Source organism: Euwallacea fornicatus, unplaced genomic scaffold (assembly GCF_040115645.1).
Source record: "Euwallacea fornicatus isolate EFF26 unplaced genomic scaffold, ASM4011564v1 scaffold_47, whole genome shotgun sequence".
Classification (NCBI taxonomy): domain Eukaryota; kingdom Metazoa; phylum Arthropoda; class Insecta; order Coleoptera; family Curculionidae; genus Euwallacea; species Euwallacea fornicatus.
Window position 1 is genome coordinate 1,122,013 of NW_027096015.1, and position 25,432 is coordinate 1,147,444.

Sequence of the window (25,432 nt, forward strand, 5' to 3'; positions counted from 1 at the left end):
TCAAAGACTCAAATGAACCATCTCGACGAGATCTTTAACATAATGATACATATCATGATTGTATCATCTTGAGTTTCCACGAAAAATAGTACTTTATGAGCTCAAACATAAAATTTTTGTGACTTTTCACATGTTGAAGCTCGATAACTTCGGTCAATGAGGACCAAATTTCTTAATCAAATACTCAAATGAACCATCTCGACGAGATCTTTAACATGACGTTACACATCATGATTGTATCTTCTTGAGTTTCAAAGAAAAATAGTACTTAATGAGCTCAAACATACAAGTTTTGTGACTTTTCACATGTTGAAGCTCGATAACTTCGGTCAATGAGGACCAAATTTCTTAATCAAAGACTCAAATGAACCATCTCGACGAGATCTTTAACATAATGATACACATCATGATTGTATCATCTTGAGTTTCCACGAAAAATAGTACTTAATCAGCTCAAACATACAAGTTTTGTGACTTTTCACACTTTGAAGCTCGATAACTTCGGTCAATGAGGACCAAATTTCTTAATCAAATACTCAAATGAACCATCTCGACGAGATCTTTAACATGACGTAACACATCATGATTGAGTAGAAGGCGGACCACGGTCGAAGGCGGACGTGTGGAAGTGTGCTCCGATATAAATCGGTTTTAGTTTTCGCATCGTCGACGTAAAGCAGTGTTTTTCAACGCTAAGCCGAAGAAACAGCGGTTTTGGCAGTGCGAAAACTAATTTTTGCCCTGCACGCTGACGACGTGATTGATAAGATACTTCGGTGACTTTTTGCATGGACATTATTAGATCGGTGTCTTTTCGCGTGCCGTGTCTTCAACGTTACGTTAATTTACACCGTTAGCGTTATTTAAATTTTTCTTTTTTTTTTTTAAGCGGTTAGAGGTGAGGTTGTGCGGAGTAAGGCCTTACTGGGGTGTGGTTAACATCGCTGAGGCACTCGGAGCCTCTGAAACCCCCGGCAACTCCATGGAGATCCAGGACTCTAAACTTGGGGTTCCTTCGGGAAAAAAAGGTGCTGTAGCCAAAACAATTTTGAAGGAAAGGAGGGATGTAACTGGGAGAGTGACTATGCCGCTCGTAAGGAAGGGAAGTGTTCCGGAGAGCTTGATGAGGAAAGAGGAGGTAGAAGGAGCTGAGATAGGATTCGCAAAGAGAGGTAAGGTGCAGAGGACTCCGCCCAAGGACAAAGGAGGGGAAACAGAAGAAAATGTGGTAAGTGGGCAAAACGTGGAAGTGCATTGTCCGGTATTCTCCGTAGAAGAGGTGCCAAACAGTGCACCAAAAGGGAAGAGGAAGAGGATGGATGAATCCATTGTGGGAGGAGAGGAAGAAGGTCCCAGGGCTCTCTTGGAAGTAGCCAGGGAACAGGTAGGCGATGTCGATAGAATCCTGAAGGAGTCTTACCACCCCAAACAGGAACTAGTGGACGCTGTCTCTGTGCTGAAAAGCACGATTAGGAGCATGGTGCTGGAGAAAGAGGGGAAGGGGCAGGAGAACAGGAAACTCGAGGAGGAGAATAAAAGACTAAGGGACGAGGTCGCTCGACTAAGGGCTGGCAAGCGGGAGGGAGTGTCTGTTGAATGCCAGACGGAAACTGAGGAGAAGAGAAAAAATGGTGAGGTTAAAATGAGGCTAACAACTTTAGCTAGGGAGGGAAAGATCTTGGAGGCCATCAAGGAGAGATGGGACGATGGGATCTTTGAAGCTACTGAGATAGCTCGTGGAGACCCTATCAGTGAGGGTTTTAGGATGGACCTCGCGGTCCTGGTAGGTAAGGGAGATAGCGCGCTGAAGGAGCGATTTCTGCAGCTTCTCCCAGAGCTGAGGGAGCTCGAGGCTGAAGAAGGGAGGATGGCCAGCCTCGTGCAGACGTGCAACCTTAGGAAAGGAGGTAAGGTAGTTACGAAAACCAAGCACGTCTACTTTCAGGAGTTGGAGAGTACAGGGCCGGTAGGGGTTTTTGAAGCCCTCAAGGTCCTCGCGGGAACAATGCTGGAAGAGGGGAGAGACAGCGTGTCCATCCCATTGGTTCCGGATGCCAACCCGTGGCAACTTCGGAAGGTCTGCGAACTAGCATGCTGGACCCTGAAAGAGAACATCAGGGTAAAGCTGTACTTACCTGGAGGGACATCCTCCGGGAGGGAGGCAGCACAGGGACCTGGTCCTAAAAGATCAGAAGAAGAGGTAGTCTTCGTGGCTAAACAGGAGGGGGTAAGTTACAGCGACACCCTCCGTAAAGTCCGACAACTGGTTGCCAACAGCCAAACCAAGGTTGACATCGGGACAGTCAGGGAGACGAAAAAAGGTGAGGTGCTAATCACGCTCCCTAAAGGAGGCGAACAGGGAGAGGAGCTGAAAAACATCCTGGGAAAAGGAATGGGGGAAGGTAACGTAAGGTCGGGGGCGAATAGTAAAATTGTAGTGTTCCAGCTTACGGGACTGGATGGAGTCACTACAGGGGAAGAAGCCACTAGTACGGTGGCCACCGCGACCGGTCTGGACTCCAAGAAGCTCCGGCTCAAGGGGCTTAAGGCAAGCTATGGAAGCTGCCAAACCGCCACGTTCCTCGTTAGAGAGGGGGACGCCGAGAATCTTCGAGTAGTCACCGATTTGAGAGTCGGCATTAATATGTGCCGGCTTAAGGAGAGGAAGGACTCGGGAAGATGCTACCGGTGCTGGGAACTGGGACATCGGGCACAGGCATGTAAAGGCGTAGATAGGACCCGACTGTGCGCCCGTTGTGGGAAGGAGGGGCACAGGGCGAAGGATTGTAAAGATCCTCGCTACTGCCCCCTCTGTAAAGCGGAGGGCCACAGCGCGGGCGGACCCAACTGCAAGGGGCCAGTAAAGGCATTTGCAGGCGGTAGGGGTACTGACCCGGAAAAAACAACTGAGCCGCAACCAGGGATGTCCAAAAATAAGGACGAGATTGGGAAGGCTACCGAGGAGAGGAGCACGGAACAAATCTAGTAAGTAGATTAAATAGTATAATCGGTATGCGTGTTTTAGGAGCGGGAGTGAATGTGGAGAGTGTAAATGGCACGATGGCGGTATTTAAGGAACTCAGATGTCTACAGATCAATCTGGACAGAAGGCGGGTTGCTACCGACTTGCTGTACCAGACGATCAGAGAACAGGACATTGATGTCGTTCTGGGGCAGGAGCCTAACCAAGCCCTGAAGAATGTCATCAGGGATAATGACGATGGAGCGTTCATTTGGCTTAAAAGCGGGATGAGAGCGAAGTCGATCCACAGGGACCGGGGGTTCGTGGCGGTGGAACTGGGCCGATTTACGCTGGTCTCGGTATACTTCTCGCCGAATAAGACCACAGGTGAGTTCGAGGCCATGATTAATCGGTTAGATAATTTTGTAGGAGGCATGGACGGCAGGAGAGTCCTCATAGCTGGGGACTTCAATGCGAAATGCCAGATATTTGGTTCTGGCGTCAGGAATGCCTACGGGAGAGTCCTGGAGGAGTTCGTTGAAGCGAGAGAGCTCACCCCGCACAACAACGGGGGAGAGTGGACGTTCGGCAACAAGAATGGAAGATCTGTCATAGACGTAACTATGAGTGGCGCTATCGTAGCGCGCATGGTGAGTCAATGGCAGGTCGAGCGGGACGTGCTGAGTGGAAGTGGACACAGGTACATAACCTACAGAATTGTAGGGAATGGAACCGAAACTCTAGGAGTGAAAGATGAGAGAAATAAGAAAGGATGGATCGTGACCGAGAAAGGAATTGGTAAGTTGATTAAATACGTTAACGAGCGTGTTTTAGGGTGGGGCGGAACCGAACCTGACCAAATAGTCGAGGAAATTGGGGAAGCCTGCGACCAGTGCCTACTCAAGAAGAGTGCAAAAACAGGGGGCAAAAAGGCGGTCTACTGGTGGAACGAAACAGTAGGTACGCACAGGAAGGAATGTTTGCAGGCCAGACGAAGGATGACGAGGATAAAGGGAGCCAGAGAAACGAACGAGGAGAGAAGTGCAGCAGAAGACGAATATGGAAGAGCCAAGAAGATCCTCAAGGATTCCATTCGGAATGCCAAGAGGAACGCATGGAAAAAGCTGTGCGATGACTTGGAGACGAACGTCTGGGGTCTCGGCTACAGGATTGTGGCAGAGAAGCTCGGGCGCCTGAAACCGAGCCACTTGGCGGAGACCGACATGCTAAAGCGCGTGGACGAACTCTTCCCGAGAAAAGACAAAGTAAGATGGGACAGAATTGTTGTAGGTGCCGAGGACGTGGAACGGGTCTCGGCAGAGGAGATTCGACAGGCGGCCAGGGAACTAGGGAGCCGAAAGGCCCCAGGGTTGGACGGAATTCCCAATGAGGTCATTAAGACCTACCTTGAGATTAAGCCCCAAGGGATGGCAGACTGTGTCACGAACATCCTGGTGACAGGGCAATTCCCGAAAATATGGAAGAGGGCCCGGTTAGTTCTGGCGGAGAAGCCGAAGAAAGACCCGACAGCGGAGGCGTCGTATCGTCCCATCTGTCTCATCGACGGGCTCGGGAAGGTCGCGGAGAAAGTGATCAAAACCAGGCTGATGGCGGAGGCCATTGAGCGTGGAATGATTGATCAAAACCAGTTCGGTTTCGTGAAGGGTAGGAGCACTATCGACGCAATGCGGGCCGTAATGAAGGTCGTGGAGAGAATTAAGGAAACGAGAACCACTCATGCAGGATTGTGTGTGATGGTAACGATTGACGTTAAGAATGCGTTCAATTCTGCGCCATGGGATCTCATAGTTGAAACACTTAAGAGGTCCCAGGTTAGCAGCTATGTTGTAGGTGTGGTGCAATCGTACCTGGACGAAAGGACAGTGCAGCTGCCTAACGGGGATGTAAGGGAAATGTCGTGTGGGGTCCCGCAGGGGTCGGTGTTAGGCCCCGTATTGTGGAACCTCTATTACGACGAGCTGCTGAAGCTGGATTATCCGAGGGGCGTCACACCAGTGGCGTACGCGGATGATCTGGCGCTGGTGGTTACTGCCGGGTGCAGAAACACACTGGAGTTGAGGACCAAGGAAGCCATGGAGATGGTCATTGACACATTCAGAGCTAAAGGGCTCTGTATGGCGTCCGAGAAGACCGAAATGGTGCTACTCGCTGGGAGACGTAAGCTCACTAATATGAGTTTAGTTGTAGATCGTTTCAGGTACGAGACGACTACAAGCATTAAATATCTGGGGGTATGGTTCGGCAAAGACGCGAGGTTCGCCGAACACGCTCGAAGGACTGCCGACAAAGTGGGAGGAATAATCCAAAAGCTGGAGGGCATCCTACCCAGAGTCAACGGCATGGGATTTGAGAGGAGAAGGGTGATGGTCATGGCGGCGTCGTCGGCGCTTCTGTATGCTGTGCCGGTGTGGCACGGAGTGTTGAGGACCAAGATGTGTAGGGCCGTCCTGGAGCGGGCAAACAGAAGGCTCGCGATCAGGGTGGCCTGCGCATACAGAACGGTCCCGTGCGCAGCGGTCTTGGCGCTGGCCAAGATTCCTCCCATCAGACTGCGAGTGGAAGAGAGGAGAATGGTGTGGGAGAGAGGTAAAGGTTTTAGGAGGGAGGCCGCAGAGAGAGTGATGAGTGAGTGGGAGAGTGAGTGGGGTGTGTATGATGGATGGGTGAAGGTCTTCGTTCCGAGCATTAGACGATGGGTCGAATGCGAATGGACGAGGACCGGGTACGAACTAACGCAGGTGTTTACCGGACACGGAGTGTTCGGGAAATACTTGCACAAAATAAAGGTTGAAGAGAGTGACGGCTGCTGGTTCTGCGAGGAGCCAGGAGTTGCGGACTCCCCAGAGCACACAATCTGGGGATGTCCGGAGTGGGAGACCGATCGGACTGAGGCCAGGGGGGCGGGGCTCAACCTGGACCGTGGAACGATCGGCGCTGAACTCGTAGAGAGTGAATGTAAGTGGAGAGCGTTTGAGTGCATGGTCAAGAAGATCATGCGGAAGAAGATTGTGCGGGAACGGTACAGAAGAAGAAGGACGGACGCATAGCGAGAAGCTCTTACGACTTGGCGCCCCGAAGGAATGCCTACCAGGCGATACCGGGGCCATAAGAAGAGAGGGGGTGGTTTTAGTGGGTAGGCGGGCTCAGGCTCGAATCCCACACTACCCGACCCCGAGCGGTCGGGTGTCTTTTTGAAGATTTCCACCTCCTCGGGCACAAAAAAAAAAAAAAAAAAAAAAAAAAAAAACACATCATGATTGTATCATCTTGAGTTTCCACGAAAAATAGTACTTTATGAGCTCAAACATACAAGTTTTGTGACTTTTCACACTTTGAAGCTCGATAACTTCGGTCAATGAGGACCAAATTTCTTAATCAAAGACTCAAATGAACCATCTCGACGAGATCTTTAACATAATGATACACATCATGATTGTATCATCTTGAGTTTCCACGAAAAATAGTACTTTATGAGCTCAAACATACAAGTTTTGTGACTTTTCACACTTTGAAGCTCGATAACTTCGGTCAATGAGGACCAAATTTCTTAATTAAAGACTCAAATGAACCATCTCGACGAGATCTTTAACATGACGTAACACATCATGATTGTATCATCTTGAGTTTCAAAGAAAAATAGTACTTTATGAGCTCAAACATACAAGTTTTGTGACTTTTCACACTTTGAAGCTCTATAACTTCGGTCAATGAGGACCAAATTTCTTAATCAAAGACTCAAATGAACCATCTCGACGAGATCTTTAACATAATGATACACATCATGATTGTATCGTCTTGAGTTTCCACGAAAAATAGTACTTAATCAGCTCAAACATACAAGTTTTGTGACTTTTCACACTTTGAAGCTCGATAACTTCGGTCAATGAGGACCAAATTTCTTAATCAAAGACTCAAATGAACCATCTCGACGAGATCTTTAACATAATGATACATATCATGATTGTATCATCTTGAGTTTCCACGAAAAATAGTACTTTATGAGCTCAAACATAAAATTTTTGTGACTTTTCACATGTTGAAGCTCGATAACTTCGGTCAATGAGGACCAAATTTCTTAATCAAATACTCAAATGAACCATCTCGACGAGATTTTTAACATGACGTTACACATCATGATTGTATCTTCTTGAGTTTCAAAGAAAAATAGTACTTAATGAGCTCAAACTTACAAGTTTTGTGACTTTTCACATGTTGAAGCAAGATAACTTCGGTCAATGAGGACCAAATTTCTTAATCAAAGACTCAAATGAACTATCTCGACGAGATCTTTAACATGACGTAACACATCATGATTGTATCATCTTGAGTTTCAAAGAAAAATAGTACTTTATGAGCTCAAACATACAAGTTTTGTGACTTTTCACACTTTGAAGCTCGATAACTTCGGTCAATGAGGACCAAATTTCTTAATCAAAGACTCAAATGAACCATCTCGACGAGATCTTTAACATAATGATACACATCATGATTGTATCATCTTGAGTTTCCACGAAAAATAGTACTTTATGAGCTCAAACATACAAGTTTTGTGACTTTTCACACTTTGAAGCTCGATAACTTCGGTCAATGAGGACCAAATTTCTTAATTGAAGACTCAAATGAACCATCTCGACGAGATCTTTAACATGACGTAACACATCATGATTGTATCATCTTGAGTTTCAAAGAAAAATAGTACTTTATGAGCTCAAACATACAAGTTTTGTGACTTTTCACACTTTGAAGCTCTATAACTTCGGTCAATGAGGACCAAATTTCTTAATCAAAGACTCAAATGAACCATCTCGACGAGATCTTTAACATAATGATACACATCATGATTGTATCATCTTGAGTTTCCACGAAAAATAGTACTTTATGAGCTCAAACATACAAGTTTTGTGACTTTTCACACTTTGAAGCTCTATAACTTCGGTCAATGAGGACCAAATTTCTTAATCAAAGACTCAAATGAACCATCTCGACGAGATCTTTAACATAATGATACATATCATGATTGTATCATCTTGAGTTTCCACGAAAAATAGTACTTTATGAGCTCAAACATAAAATTTTTGTGACTTTTCACATGTTGAAGCTCGATAACTTCGGTCAATGAGGACCAAATTTCTTAATCAAATACTCAAATGAACCATCTCGACGAGATCTTTAACATGACGTTACACATCATGATTGTATCTTCTTGAGTTTCAAAGAAAAATAGTACTTAATGAGCTCAAACATACAAGTTTTGTGACTTTTCACATTTTGAAGCTCGATAACTTCGGTCAATGAGGACCAAATTTCTTAATCAAAGACTCAAATGAACCATCTCGACGAGATCTTTAACATAATGATACACATCATGATTGTATCATCTTGAGTTTCCACGAAAAATAGTACTTAATCAGCTCAAACATACAAGTTTTGTGACTTTTCACATTTTGAAGCTCGATAACTTCGGTCAATGAGGACCAAATTTCTTAATCAAAGACTCAAATGAACCATCTCGACGAGATCTTTAACATAATGATACACATCATGATTGTATCATCTTGAGTTTCCACGAAAAATAGTACTTTATGAGCTCAAACATAAAATTTTTGTGACTTTTCACACTTTGAAGCTCGATAACTTCGGTCAATGAGGACCAAATTTCTTAATTAAAGACTCAAATGAACCATCTCGACGAGATCTTTAACATGACGTAACACATCATGATTGTATCATCTTGAGTTTCAAAGAAAAATAGTACTTTATGAGCTCAAACATACAAGTTTTGTGACTTTTCACACTTTGAAGCTCTATAACTTCGGTCAATGAGGACCAAATTTCTTAATCAAAGACTCAAATGAACCATCTCGACGAGATCTTTAACATAATGATACACATCATGATTGTATCATCTTGGGTTTCCACGAAAAATAGTACTTAATCAGCTCAAACATACAAGTTTTGTGACTTTTCACATGTTGAAGCAAGATAACTTCGGTCAATGAGGACCAAATTTCTTAATCAAAGACTCAAATGAACCATCTCGACGAGATCTTTAACATGACGTAACACATCATGATTGTATCATCTTGAGTTTCAAAGAAAAATAGTACTTTATGAGCTCAAACATAAAATTTTTGTGACTTTTCACATTTTGAAGCTCGATAACTTCGGTCAATGAGGACCAAATTTCTTAATCAAAGACTCAAATGAACCATCTCGACGAGATCTTTAACATGACGTAACACATCATGATTGTATCATCTTGAGTTTCAAAGAAAAATAGTACTTTATGAGCTCAAACATACAATTTTTGTGACTTTTCACACTTTGAAGCTCGATAACTTCGGTCAATGAGGACCAAATTTCTTAATCAAAGACTCAAATGAACCATCTCGACGAGATCTTTAACATGACGTAACACATCATGATTGTATCTTCTTGAGTTTCAAAGAAAAAAGTACTTAATGAGCTCAAACATACAAGTTTTGTGACTTTTCACATTTTGAAGCTCGATAACTTCGGTCAATGAGGACCAAATTTCTTAATCAAAGACTCAAATGAACCATCTCAACGAGATCTTTTACATAATGATACACATCATGATTGTATCTTCTTGAGTTTCAAAGAAAAATAGTACTTAATGAGCTCAAACATACAAGTTTTGTGACTTTTCACATTTTGAAGCTCGATAACTTCGGTCAATGAGGACCAAATTTCTTAATCAAAGACTCAAATGAACCATCTCGACGAGATCTTTAACATAATGATACACATCATGATTGTATCATCTTGAGTTTCCACGAAAAATAGTACTTAATCAGCTCAAACATACAAGTTTTGTGACTTTTCACATTTTGAAGCTCGATAACTTCGGTCAATGAGGACCAAATTTCTTAATCAAAGACTCAAATGAACCATCTCGACGAGATCTTTAACATAATGATACATATCATGATTGTATCATCTTGAGTTTCCACGAAAAATAGTACTTTATGAGCTCAAACATAAAATTTTTGTGACTTTTCACATGTTGAAGCTCGATAACTTCGGTCAATGAGGACCAAATTTCTTAATCAAATACTCAAATGAACCATCTCGACGAGATCTTTAACATGACGTTACACATCATGATTGTATCTTCTTGAGTTTCAAAGAAAAATAGTACTTAATGAGCTCAAACATACAAGTTTTGTGACTTTTCACATGTTGAAGCTCGATAACTTCGGTCAATGAGGACCAAATTTCTTAATCAAAGACTCAAATGAACCATCTCGACGAGATCTTTAACATAATGATACACATCATGATTGTATCATCTTGAGTTTCCACGAAAAATAGTACTTAATCAGCTCAAACATACAAGTTTTGTGACTTTTCACACTTTGAAGCTCGATAACTTCGGTCAATGAGGACCAAATTTCTTAATCAAATACTCAAATGAACCATCTCGACGAGATCTTTAACATGACGTTACACATCATGATTGTATCTTCTTGAGTTTCAAAGAAAAATAGTACTTAATGAGCTCAAACATACAATTTTTGTGACTTTTCACATGTTGAAGCTCGATAACTTCGGTCAATGAGGACCAAATTTCTTAATCAAAGACTCAAATGAACCATCTCGACGAGATCTTTAACATGACGTAACACATCATGATTGTATCATCTTGAGTTTCCACGAAAAATAGTACTTTATGAGCTCAAACATACAAGTTTTGTGACTTTTCACACTTTGAAGCTCGATAACTTCGGTCAATGAGGACCAAATTTCTTAATCAAAGACTCAAATGAACCATCTCGACGAGATCTTTAACATAATGATACACATCATGATTGTATCATCTTGAGTTTCCACGAAAAATAGTACTTTATGAGCTCAAACATACAAGTTTTGTGACTTTTCACACTTTGAAGCTCGATAACTTCGGTCAATGAGGACCAAATTTCTTAATTAAAGACTCAAATGAACCATCTCGACGAGATCTTTAACATGACGTAACACATCATGATTGTATCATCTTGAGTTTCAAAGAAAAATAGTACTTTATGAGCTCAAACATACAAGTTTTGTGACTTTTCACACTTTGAAGCTCTATAACTTCGGTCAATGAGGACCAAATTTCTTAATCAAAGACTCAAATGAACCATCTCGACGAGATCTTTAACATAATGATACACATCATGATTGTATCATCTTGGGTTTCCACGAAAAATAGTACTTAATCAGCTCAAACATACAATTTTTGTGACTTTTCACACTTTGAAGCTCGATAACTTCGGTCAATGAGGACCAAATTTCTTAATCAAAGACTCAAATGAACCATCTCGACGAGATCTTTAACATGACGTAACACATCATGATTGTATCTTCTTGAGTTTCAAAGAAAAAAGTACTTAATGAGCTCAAACATACAAGTTTTGTGACTTTTCACATTTTGAAGCTCGATAACTTCGGTCAATGAGGACCAAATTTCTTAATCAAAGACTCAAATGAACCATCTCAACGAGATCTTTTACATAATGATACACATCATGATTGTATCTTCTTGAGTTTCAAAGAAAAATAGTACTTAATGAGCTCAAACATACAAGTTTTGTGACTTTTCACATTTTGAAGCTCGATAACTTCGGTCAATGAGGACCAAATTTCTTAATCAAAGACTCAAATGAACCATCTCGACGAGATCTTTAACATAATGATACACATCATGATTGTATCATCTTGAGTTTCCACGAAAAATAGTACTTTATGAGCTCAAACATAAAATTTTTGTGACTTTTCACACTTTGAAGCTCGATAACTTCGGTCAATGAGGACCAAATTTCTTAATTAAAGACTCAAATGAACCATCTCGACGAGATCTTTAACATGACGTAACACATCATGATTGTATCATCTTGAGTTTCAAAGAAAAATAGTACTTTATGAGCTCAAACATACAAGTTTTGTGACTTTTCACACTTTGAAGCTCTATAACTTCGGTCAATGAGGACCAAATTTCTTAATCAAAGACTCAAATGAACCATCTCGACGAGATCTTTAACATAATGATACACATCATGATTGTATCATCTTGGGTTTCCACGAAAAATAGTACTTAATCAGCTCAAACATACAAGTTTTGTGACTTTTCACATGTTGAAGCAAGATAACTTCGGTCAATGAGGACCAAATTTCTTAATCAAAGACTCAAATGAACCATCTCGACGAGATCTTTAACATGACGTAACACATCATGATTGTATCATCTTGAGTTTCAAAGAAAAATAGTACTTTATGAGCTCAAACATAAAATTTTTGTGACTTTTCACATTTTGAAGCTCGATAACTTCGGTCAATGAGGACCAAATTTCTTAATCAAAGACTCAAATGAACCATCTCGACGAGATCTTTAACATGACGTAACACATCATGATTGTATCATCTTGAGTTTCAAAGAAAAATAGTACTTTATGAGCTCAAACATACAATTTTTGTGACTTTTCACACTTTGAAGCTCGATAACTTCGGTCAATGAGGACCAAATTTCTTAATCAAAGACTCAAATGAACCATCTCGACGAGATCTTTAACATGACGTAACACATCATGATTGTATCTTCTTGAGTTTCAAAGAAAAAAGTACTTAATGAGCTCAAACATACAAGTTTTGTGACTTTTCACATTTTGAAGCTCGATAACTTCGGTCAATGAGGACCAAATTTCTTAATCAAAGACTCAAATGAACCATCTCAACGAGATCTTTTACATAATGATACACATCATGATTGTATCTTCTTGAGTTTCAAAGAAAAATAGTACTTAATGAGCTCAAACATACAAGTTTTGTGACTTTTCACATTTTGAAGCTCGATAACTTCGGTCAATGAGGACCAAATTTCTTAATCAAAGACTCAAATGAACCATCTCGACGAGATCTTTAACATAATGATACACATCATGATTGTATCATCTTGAGTTTCCACGAAAAATAGTACTTAATCAGCTCAAACATACAAGTTTTGTGACTTTTCACATTTTGAAGCTCGATAACTTCGGTCAATGAGGACCAAATTTCTTAATCAAAGACTCAAATGAACCATCTCGACGAGATCTTTAACATAATGATACATATCATGATTGTATCATCTTGAGTTTCCACGAAAAATAGTACTTTATGAGCTCAAACATAAAATTTTTGTGACTTTTCACATGTTGAAGCTCGATAACTTCGGTCAATGAGGACCAAATTTCTTAATCAAATACTCAAATGAACCATCTCGACGAGATCTTTAACATGACGTTACACATCATGATTGTATCTTCTTGAGTTTCAAAGAAAAATAGTACTTAATGAGCTCAAACATACAAGTTTTGTGACTTTTCACATGTTGAAGCTCGATAACTTCGGTCAATGAGGACCAAATTTCTTAATCAAAGACTCAAATGAACCATCTCGACGAGATCTTTAACATAATGATACACATCATGATTGTATCATCTTGAGTTTCCACGAAAAATAGTACTTAATCAGCTCAAACATACAAGTTTTGTGACTTTTCACACTTTGAAGCTCGATAACTTCGGTCAATGAGGACCAAATTTCTTAATCAAATACTCAAATGAACCATCTCGACGAGATCTTTAACATGACGTTACACATCATGATTGTATCTTCTTGAGTTTCAAAGAAAAATAGTACTTAATGAGCTCAAACATACAATTTTTGTGACTTTTCACATGTTGAAGCTCGATAACTTCGGTCAATGAGGACCAAATTTCTTAATCAAAGACTCAAATGAACCATCTCGACGAGATCTTTAACATGACGTAACACATCATGATTGTATCATCTTGAGTTTCCACGAAAAATAGTACTTTATGAGCTCAAACATACAAGTTTTGTGACTTTTCACACTTTGAAGCTCTATAACTTCGGTCAATGAGGACCAAATTTCTTAATCAAAGACTCAAATGAACCATCTCGACGAGATCTTTAACATAATGATACACATCATGATTGTATCATCTTGGGTTTCCACGAAAAATAGTACTTAATCAGCTCAAACATACAATTTTTGTGACTTTTCACACTTTGAAGCTCGATAACTTCGGTCAATGAGGACCAAATTTCTTAATCAAAGACTCAAATGAACCATCTCGACGAGATCTTTAACATGACGTAACACATCATGATTGTATCTTCTTGAGTTTCAAAGAAAAATAGTACTTAATGAGCTCAAACATACAAGTTTTGTGACTTTTCACATTTTGAAGCTCGATAACTTCGGTCAATGAGGACCAAATTTCTTAATCAAAGACTCAAATGAACCATCTCGACGAGATCTTTAACATAATGATACACATCATGATTGTATCATCTTGAGTTTCCACGAAAAATAGTACTTAATCAGCTCAAACATACAAGTTTTGTGACTTTTCACATTTTGAAGCTCGATAACTTCGGTCAATGAGGACCAAATTTCTTAATCAAAGACTCAAATGAACCATCTCGACGAGATCTTTAACATAATGATACATATCATGATTGTATCATCTTGAGTTTCCACGAAAAATAGTACTTTATGAGCTCAAACATAAAATTTTTGTGACTTTTCACATGTTGAAGCTCGATAACTTCGGTCAATGAGGACCAAATTTCTTAATCAAATACTCAAATGAACCATCTCGACGAGATCTTTAACATGACGTTACACATCATGATTGTATCTTCTTGAGTTTCAAAGAAAAATAGTACTTAATGAGCTCAAACATACAAGTTTTGTGACTTTTCACATGTTGAAGCTCGATAACTTCGGTCAATGAGGACCAAATTTCTTAATCAAAGACTCAAATGAACCATCTCGACGAGATCTTTAACATAATGATACACATCATGATTGTATCATCTTGAGTTTCCACGAAAAATAGTACTTAATCAGCTCAAACATACAAGTTTTGTGACTTTTCACACTTTGAAGCTCGATAACTTCGGTCAATGAGGACCAAATTTCTTAATCAAATACTCAAATGAACCATCTCGACGAGATCTTTAACATGACGTTACACATCATGATTGTATCTTCTTGAGTTTCAAAGAAAAATAGTACTTAATGAGCTCAAACATACAATTTTTGTGACTTTTCACATGTTGAAGCTCGATAACTTCGGTCAATGAGGACCAAATTTCTTAATCAAAGACTCAAATGAACCATCTCGACGAGATCTTTAACATGACGTAACACATCATGATTGTATCATCTTGAGTTTCCACGAAAAATAGTACTTTATGAGCTCAAACATACAAGTTTTGTGACTTTTCACACTTTGAAGCTCGATAACTTCGGTCAATGAGGACCAAATTTCTTAATCAAAGACTCAAATGAACCATCTCGACGAGATCTTTAACATAATGATACACATCATGATTGTATCATCTTGAGTTTCCACGAAAAATAGTACTTTATGAGCTCAAACATACAAGTTTTGTGACTTTTCACACTTTGAAGCTCGATAACTTCGGTCAATGAGGACCAAATTTCTTAATTAAAGACTCAAATGAACCATCTCGACGAGATCTTTAACATGACGTAACACATCATGATTGTATCATCTTGAGTTTCAAAGAAAAATAGTACTTTATGAGCTCAAACATACAAGTTTTGTGACTTTTCACACTTTGAAGCTCTATAACTTCGGTCAATGAGGACCAAATTTCTTAATCAAAGACTCAAATGAACCATCTCGACGAGATCTTTAACATAATGATACACATCATGATTGTATCATCTTGGGTTTCCACGAAAAATAGTACTTAATCAGCTCAAACATACAAGTTTTGTGACTTTTCACATGTTGAAGCAAGATAACTTCGGTCAATGAGGACCAAATTTCTTAATCAAAGACTCAAATGAACCATCTCGACGAGATCTTTAACATGACGTAACACATCATGATTGTATCATCTTGAGTTTCAAAGAAAAATAGTACTTTATGAGCTCAAACATAAAATTTTTGTGACTTTTCACATTTTGAAGCTCGATAACTTCGGTCAATGAGGACCAAATTTCTTAATCAAAGACTCAAATGAACCATCTCGACGAGATCTTTAACATGACGTAACACATCATGATTGTATCATCTTGAGTTTCAAAGAAAAATAGTACTTTATGAGCTCAAACATACAATTTTTGTGACTTTTCACACTTTGAAGCTCGATAACTTCGGTCAATGAGGACCAACTTTCTTAATCAAAGACTCAAATGAACCATCTCGACGAGATCTTTAACATGACGTAACACATCATGATTGTATCATCTTGAGTTTCAAAGAAAAATAGTACTTTATGAGCTCAAACATACAATTTTTGTGACTTTTCACATGTTGAAGCTCGATAACTTCGGTCAATGAGGACCAAATTTCTTAATCAAAGACTCAAATGAACCATCTCGTCGAGATTTTTAACATGACGTTACACATCATGATTGTATCTTCTTGAGTTTCAAAGAAAAATAGTACTTAATGAGCTCAAACATACAAGTTTTGTGACTTTTCACATTTTGAAGCTCGATAACTTCGGTCAATGAGGACCAAATTTCTTAATCAAAGACTCAAATGAACCATCTCGACGAGATCTTTAACATAATGATACACATCATGATTGTATCATCTTGAGTTTCCACGAAAAATAGTACTTTATGAGCTCAAACATAAAATTTTTGTGACTTTTCACATGTTGAAGCTCGATAACTTCGGTCAATGAGGACCAAATTTCTTAATCAAAGACTCAAATGAACCATCTCGACGAGATCTTTAACATAATGATACATATCATGATTGTATCATCTTGAGTTTCCACGAAAAATAGTACTTTATGAGCTCAAACATAAAATTTTTGTGACTTTTCACATGTTGAAGCTCGATAACTTCGGTCAATGAGGACCAAATTTCTTAATCAAAGACTCAAATGAACCATCTCGACGAGATCTTTAACATGACGTAACACATCATGATTGTATCATCTTGAGTTTCAAAGAAAAATAGTACTTTATGAGCTCAAACATACAATTTTTGTGACTTTTCACATGTTGAAGCTCGATAACTTCGGTCAATGAGGACCAAATTTCTTAATCAAAGACTCAAATGAACCATCTCGACGAGATCTTTAACATGACGTAACACATCATGATTGTATCATCTTGAGTTTCCACGAAAAATAGTACTTTATGAGCTCAAACATACAAGTTTTGTGACTTTTCACATGTTGAAGCAAGATAACTTCGGTCAATGAGGACCAAATTTCTTAATCAAAGACTCAAATGAACCATCTCGAAGAGATTTTTAACATGACGTAACACATCATGATTGTATCATCTTGAGTTTCAAAGAAAAATAGTACTTTATGAGCTCAAACATACAAGTTTTGTGACTTTTCACACTTTGAAGCTCGATAACTTCGGTCAATGAGGACCAAATTTCTTAATCAAAGACTCAAATGAACCATCTCGACGAGATCTTTAACATGACGTAACACATCATGATTGTATCATCTTGAGTTTCAAAGAAAAATAGTACTTTATGAGCTCAAACATACAATTTTTGTGACTTTTCACATGTTGAAGCTCGATAACTTCGGTCGATGAGGACCAAATTTCTTAATCAAAGACTCAAATGAACCATCTCGTCGAGATTTTTAACATGACGTTACACATCATGATTGTATCTTCTTGAGTTTCAAAGAAAAATAGTACTTAATGAGCTCAAACATACAAGTTTTGTGACTTTTCACATTTTGAAGCTCGATAACTTCGGTCAATGAGGACCAAATTTCTTAATCAAAGACTCAAATGAACCATCTCGACGAGATCTTTAACATAATGATACACATCATGATTGTATCATCTTGAGTTTCCACGAAAAATAGTACTTTATGAGCTCAAACATAAAATTTTTGTGACTTTTCACATGTTGAAGCTCGATAACTTCGGTCAATGAGGACCAAATTTCTTAATCAAAGACTCAAATGAACCATCTCGACGAGATCTTTAACATAATGATACACATCATGATTGTATCATCTTGAGTTTCCACGAAAAATAGTACTTTATGAGCTCAAACATAAAATTTTTGTGACTTTTCACATGTTGAAGCTCGATAACTTCGGTCAATGAGGACCAAATTTCTTAATCAAATACTCAAATGAACCATCTCGACGAGATTTTTAACATGACGTTACACATCATGATTGTATCTTCTTGAGTTTCAAAGAAAAATAGTACTTAATGAGCTCAAACATACAAGTTTTGTGACTTTTCACATGTTGAAGCTCGATAACTTCGGTCAATGAGGACCAAATTTCTTAATCAAAGACTCAAATGAACCATCTCGACGAGATCTTTAACATAATGATACACATCATGATTGTATCATCTTGAGTTTCCACGAAAAATAGTACTTAATCAGCTCAAACATACAAGTTTTGTGACTTTTCACACTTTGAAGCTCGATAACTTCGGTCAATGAGGACCAAATTTCTTAATCAAATACTCAAATGAACCATCTCGACGAGATCTTTAACATGACGTTACACATCATGATTGTATCTTCTTGAGTTTCAAAGAAAAATAGTACTTAATGAGCTCAAACATACAATTTTTGTGACTTTTCACATGTTGAAGCTCGATAACTTCGGTCAATGAGGACCAAATTTCTTAATCAAAGACTCAAATGAACCATCTCGACGAGATCTTTAACATGACGTAACACATCATGATTGTATCATCTTGAGTTTCCACGAAAAATAGTACTTTATGAGCTCAAACATACAAGTTTTGTGACTTTTCACACTTTGAAGCTCGATAACTTCGGTCAATGAGGACCAAATTTCTTAATCAAAGACTCAAATGAACCATCTCGACGAGATCTTTAACATAATGATACACATCATGATTGTATCATCTTGAGTTTCCACGAAAAATAGTACTTTATGAGCTCAAACATACAAGTTTTGTGACTTTTCACACTTTGAAGCTCGATAACTTCGGTCAATGAGGACCAAATTTCTTAATTAAAGACTCAAATGAACCATCTCGACGAGATCTTTAACATGACGTAACACATCATGATTGTATCATCTTGAGTTTCAAAGAAAAATAGTACTTTATGAGCTCAAACATACAAGTTTTGTGACTTTTCACACTTTGAAGCTCTATAACTTCGGTCAATGAGGACCAAATTTCTTAATCAAAGACTCAAATGAACCATCTCGACGAGATCTTTAACATAATGATACACATCATGATTGTATCATCTTGGGTTTCCACGAAAAATAGTACTTAATCAGCTCAAACATACAAGTTTTGTGACTTTTCACATGTTGAAGCAAGATAACTTCGGTCAATGAGGACCAAATTTCTTAATCAAAGACTCAAATGAACCATCTCGACGAGATCTTTAACATGACGTAACACATCATGATTGTATCATCTTGAGTTTCAAAGAAAAATAGTACTTTATGAGCTCAAACATAAAATTTTTGTGACTTTTCACATTTTGAAGCTCGATAACTTCGGTCAATGAGGACCAAATTTCTTAATCAAAGACTCAAATGAACCATCTCGACGAGATCTTTAACATGACGTAACACATCATGATTGTATCATCTTGAGTTTCAAAGAAAAATAGTACTTTATGAGCTCAAACATACAATTTTTGTGACTTTTCACACTTTGAAGCTCGATAACTTCGGTCAATGAGGACCAACTTTCTTAATCAAAGACTCAAATGAACCATCTCGACGAGATCTTTAACATGACGTAACACATCATGATTGTATCATCTTGAGTTTCAAAGAAAAATAGTACTTTATGAGCTCAAACATACAATTTTTGTGACTTTTCACATGTTGAAGCTCGATAACTTCGGTCAATGAGGACCAAATTTCTTAATCAAAGACTCAAATGAACCATCTCGACGAGATCTTTAACATAATGATACATATCATGATTGTATCATCTTGAGTTTCCACGAAAAATAGTACTTTATGAGCTCAAACATAAAATTTTTGTGACTTTTCACATGTTGAAGCTCGATAACTTCGGTCAATGAGGACCAAATTTCTTAATCAAAGACTCAAATGAACCATCTCGACGAGATCTTTAACATGACGTAACACATCATGATTGTATCATCTTGAGTTTCAAAGAAAAATAGTACTTTATGAGCTCAAACATACAATTTTTGTGACTTTTCACATGTTGAAGCTCGATAACTTCGGTCAATGAGGACCAAATTTCTTAATCAAAGACTCAAATGAACCATCTCGACGAGATCTTTAACATGACGTAACACATCATGATTGTATCATCTTGAGTTTCCACGAAAAATAGTACTTTATGAGCTCAAACATACAAGTTTTGTGACTTTTCACATGTTGAAGCAAGATAACTTCGGTCAATGAGGACCAAATTTCTTAATCAAAGACTCAAATGAACCATCTCGAAGAGATTTTTAACATGACGTAACACATCATGATTGTATCATCTTGAGTTTCAAAGAAAAATAGTACTTTATGAGCTCAAACATACAAGTTTTGTGACTTTTCACACTTTGAAGCTCGATAACTTCGGTCAATGAGGACCAAATTTCTTAATCAAAGACTCAAATGAACCATCTCGACGAGATCTTTAACATGACGTAACACATCATGATTGTATCATCTTGAGTTTCAAAGAAAAATAGTACTTTATGAGCTCAAACATACAATTTTTGTGACTTTTCACATGTTGAAGCTCGATAACTTCGGTCGATGAGGACCAAATTTCTTAATCAAAGACTCAAATGAACCATCTCGTCGAGATTTTTAACATGACGTTACACATCATGATTGTATCTTCTTGAGTTTCAAAGAAAAATAGTACTTAATGAGCTCAAACATACAAGTTTTGTGACTTTTCACATTTTGAAGCTCGATAACTTCGGTCAATGAGGACCAAATTTCTTAATCAAAGACTCAAATGAACCATCTCGACGAGATCTTTAACATAATGATACACATCATGATTGTATCATCTTGAGTTTCCACGAAAAATAGTACTTTATGAGCTCAAACATAAAATTTTTGTGACTTTTCACATGTTGAAGCTCGATAACTTCGGTCAATGAGGACCAAATTTCTTAATCAAAGACTCAAATGAACCATCTCGACGAGATCTTTAACATAATGATACACATCATGATTGTATCATCTTGAGTTTCCACGAAAAATAGTACTTTATGAGCTCAAACATAAAATTTTTGTGACTTTTCACATGTTGAAGCTCGATAACTTCGGTCAATGAGGACCAAATTTCTTAATCAAATACTCAAATGAACCATCTCGACGAGATTTTTAACATGACGTTACACATCATGATTGTATCTTCTTGAGTTTCAAAGAAAAATAGTACTTAATGAGCTCAAACATACAAGTTTTGTGACTTTTCACATTTTGAAGCTCGATAACTTCGGTCAATGAGGACCAAATTTCTTAATCAAAGACTCAAATGAACCATCTCGACGAGATCTTTAACATGACGTAACACATCATGATTGTATCATCTTGAGTTTCCACGAAAAATAGTACTTTATGAGCTCAAACATACAAGTTTTGTGACTTTTCACATGTTGAAGCAAGATAACTTCGGTCAATGAGGACCAAATTTCTTAATCAAAGACTCAAATGAACCATCTCGACGAGATCTTTAACATGACGTAACACATCATGATTGTGTCATCTTGAGTTTCAAAGAAAAATAGTACTTTATGAGCTCAAACATACAAGTTTTGTGACTTTTCACAATTTGAAGCTCGATAACTTCGGTCAATGAGGACCAAATTTCTTAATCAAAGACTCAAATGAACCATCTCGACGAGATCTTTAACATAATGATACATATCATGATTGTATCATCTTGAGTTTCCACGAAAAATAGTACTTTATGAGCTCAAACATAAAATTTTTGTGACTTTTCACATGTTGAAGCTCGATAACTTCGGTCAATGAGGACCAAATTTCTTAATCAAAGACTCAAATGAACCATCTCGACGAGATCTTTAACATGACGTAACACATCATGATTGTATCATCTTGAGTTTCAAAGAAAAATAGTACTTTATGAGCTCAAACATACAATTTTTGTGACTTTTCACATGTTGAAGCTCGATAACTTCGGTCAATGAGGACCAAATTTCTTAATCAAAGACTCAAATGAACCATCTCGACGAGATCTTTAACATGACGTAACACATCATGATTGTATCATCTTGAGTTTCCACGAAAAATAGTACTTTATGAGCTCAAACATACAAGTTTTGTGACTTTTCACATGTTGAAGCAAGATAACTTCGGTCAATGAGGACCAAATTTCTTAATCAAAGACTCAAATGAACCATCTCGAAGAGATTTTTAACATGACGTAACACATCATGATTGTATCATCTTGAGTTTCAAAGAAAAATAGTACTTTATGAGCTCAAACATACAAGTTTTGTGACTTTTCACACTTTGAAGCTCGATAACTTCGGTCAATGAGGACCAAATTTCTTAATCAAAGACTCAAATGAACCATCTCGACGAGATCTTTAACATGACGTAACACATCATGATTGTATCATCTTGAGTTTCAAAGAAAAATAGTACTTTATGAGCTCAAACATACAATTTTTGTGACTTTTCACATGTTGAAGCTCGATAACTTCGGTCGATGAGGACCAAATTTCTTAATCAAAGACTCAAATGAACCATCTCGTCGAGATTTTTAACATGACGTTACACATCATGATTGTATCTTCTTGAGTTTCAAAGAAAAATAGTACTTAATGAGCTCAAACATACAAGTTTTGTGACTTTTCACATTTTGAAGCTCGATAACTTCGGTCAATGAGGACCAAATTTCTTAATCAAAGACTCAAATGAACCATCTCGACGAGATCTTTAACATAATGATACACATCATGATTGTATCATCTTGAGTTTCCACGAAAAATAGTACTTTATGAGCTCAAACATAAAATTTTTGTGACTTTTCACATGTTGAAGCTCGATAACTTCGGTCAATGAGGACCAAATTTCTTAATCAAAGACTCAAATGAACCATCTCGACGAGATCTTTAACATAATGATACACATCATGATTGTATCATCTTGAGTTTCCACGAAAAATAGTACTTTATGAGCTCAAACATAAAATTTTTGTGACTTTTCACATGTTGAAGCTCGATAACTTCGGTCAATGAGGACCAAATTTCTTAATCAAATACTCAAATGAACCATCTCGACGAGATTTTTAACATGACGTTACACATCATGATTGTATCTTCTTGAGTTTCAAAGAAAAATAGTACTTAATGAGCTCAAACATACAAGTTTTGTGACTTTTCACATTTTGAAGCTCGATAACTTCGGTCAATGAAGACCAAATTTCTTAATCAAAGACTCAAATGAACCATCTCGACGAGATCTTTAACATGACGTAACACATCATGATTGTATCATCTTGAGTTTCCACGAAAAATAGTACTTTATGAGCTCAAACATACAAGTTTTGTGACTTTTCACATGTTGAAGCAAGATAACTTCGGTCAATGAGGACCAAATTTCTTAATCAAAGACTCAAATGAACCATCTCGACGAGATCTTTAACATGACGTAACACATCATGATTGTGTCATCTTGAGTTTCAAAGAAAAATAGTACTTTATGAGCTCAAACATACAAGTTTTGTGACTTTTCACAATTTGAAGCTCGATAACTTCGGTCAATGAGGACCAAATTTCTTAATCAAAGACTCAAATGAACCATCTCGACGAGATCTTTAACATAATGATACACATCATGATTGTATCATCTTGAGTTTCCACGAAAAATAGTACTTTATGAGCTCAAACATACAAGTTTTGTGACTTTTCACACTGTGAAGCTCTATAACTTCGGTCAATGAGGACCAAATTTCTTAATCAAAGACTCAAATGAACCATCTCGACGAGATCTTTAACATAATGATACACATCATGATTGTATCATCTTGAGTTTCCACGAAAAATAGTACTTTATGAGCTCAAACATAAAATTTTTGTGACTTTTCACATGTTGAAGCTCGATAACTTCGGTCAATGAGGACCAAATTTCTTAATCAAATACTCAAATGAACCATCTCGACGAGATCTTTAACATGACGTTACACATCATGATTGTATCTTCTTGAGTTTCAAAGAAAAATAGTACTTAATGAGCTCAAACATACAAGTTTTGTGACTTTTCACATTTTGAAGCTCGATAACTTCGGTCAATGAGGACCAAATTTCTTAATCAAAGACTCAAATGAACCATCTCGACGAGATCTTTAACATAATGATACACATCATGATTGTATCATCTTGGGTTTCCACGAAAAATAGTACTTAATCAGCTCAAACATACAAGTTTTGTGACTTTTCACATGTTGAAGCAAGATAACTTCGGTCAATGAGGACCAAATTTCTTAATCAAAGACTCAAATGAACCATCTCGACGAGATCTTTAACATGACGTAACACATCATGATTGTATCAACTTGAGTTTCAAAGAAAAATAGTACTTTATGAGCTCAAACATACAATTTTTGTGACTTTTCACATGTTGAAGCTCGATAACTTCGGTCAATGAGGACCAAATTTCTTAATCAAAGACTCAAATGAACCATCTCGACGAGATCTTTAACATGACGTAACACATCATGATTGTATCATCTTGGGTTTCCACGAAAAATAGTACTTAATCAGCTCAAACATACAAGTTTTGTGACTTTTCACATGTTGAAGCAAGATAACTTCGGTCAATGAGGACCAAATTTCTTAATCAAAGACTCAAATGAACCATCTCGACGAGATCTTTAACATGACGTAACACATCATGATTGTATCATCTTGAGTTTCAAAGAAAAATAGTACTTTATGAGCTCAAACATACAATTTTTGTGACTTTTCACATGATGAAGCTCGATAACTTCGGTCAATGAGGACCAAATTTCTTAATCAAAGACTCAAATGAACCATCTCGACGAGATCTTTAACATGACGTAACACATCATGATTGTATCATCTTGAGTTTCAAAGAAAAATAGTACTTTATGAGCTCAAACATAAAATTTTTGTGACTTTTCACATTTTGAAGCTCGATACCTTCGGTCAATGAGGACCAAATTTCTTAATCAAAGACTCAAATGAACCATCTCGACGAGATCTTTAACATGACGTAACACATCATGATTGTATCATCTTGAGTTTCAAAGAAAAATAGTACTTTATGAGCTCAAACATACAATTTTTGTGACTTTTCACATGTTGAAGCTCGATAACTTCGGTCAATGAGGACCAAATTTCTTAATCAAAGACTCAAATGAACCATCTCGACGAGATCTTTAACATGACGTAACACATCATGATTGTATCATCT

The 25,432-nt window shown here is 37.7% G+C and overlaps 1 protein-coding gene across 1 annotated transcript; it reads left to right on the plus strand.

The window, feature by feature from the left end:
• Positions 1-884: 884 nt before the first annotated feature.
• Positions 885-3,154, plus strand: LOC136349731 (uncharacterized). The gene is made up of 3 exons (XM_066301455.1): positions 885-1,172; positions 1,275-2,985; positions 3,076-3,154. Coding segments are annotated over exons 1-3 (1,902 nt in total). The 5' UTR covers positions 885-982; the 3' UTR covers positions 3,077-3,154.
• The last annotated feature ends 22,278 nt before the right edge of the window (positions 3,155-25,432 follow it).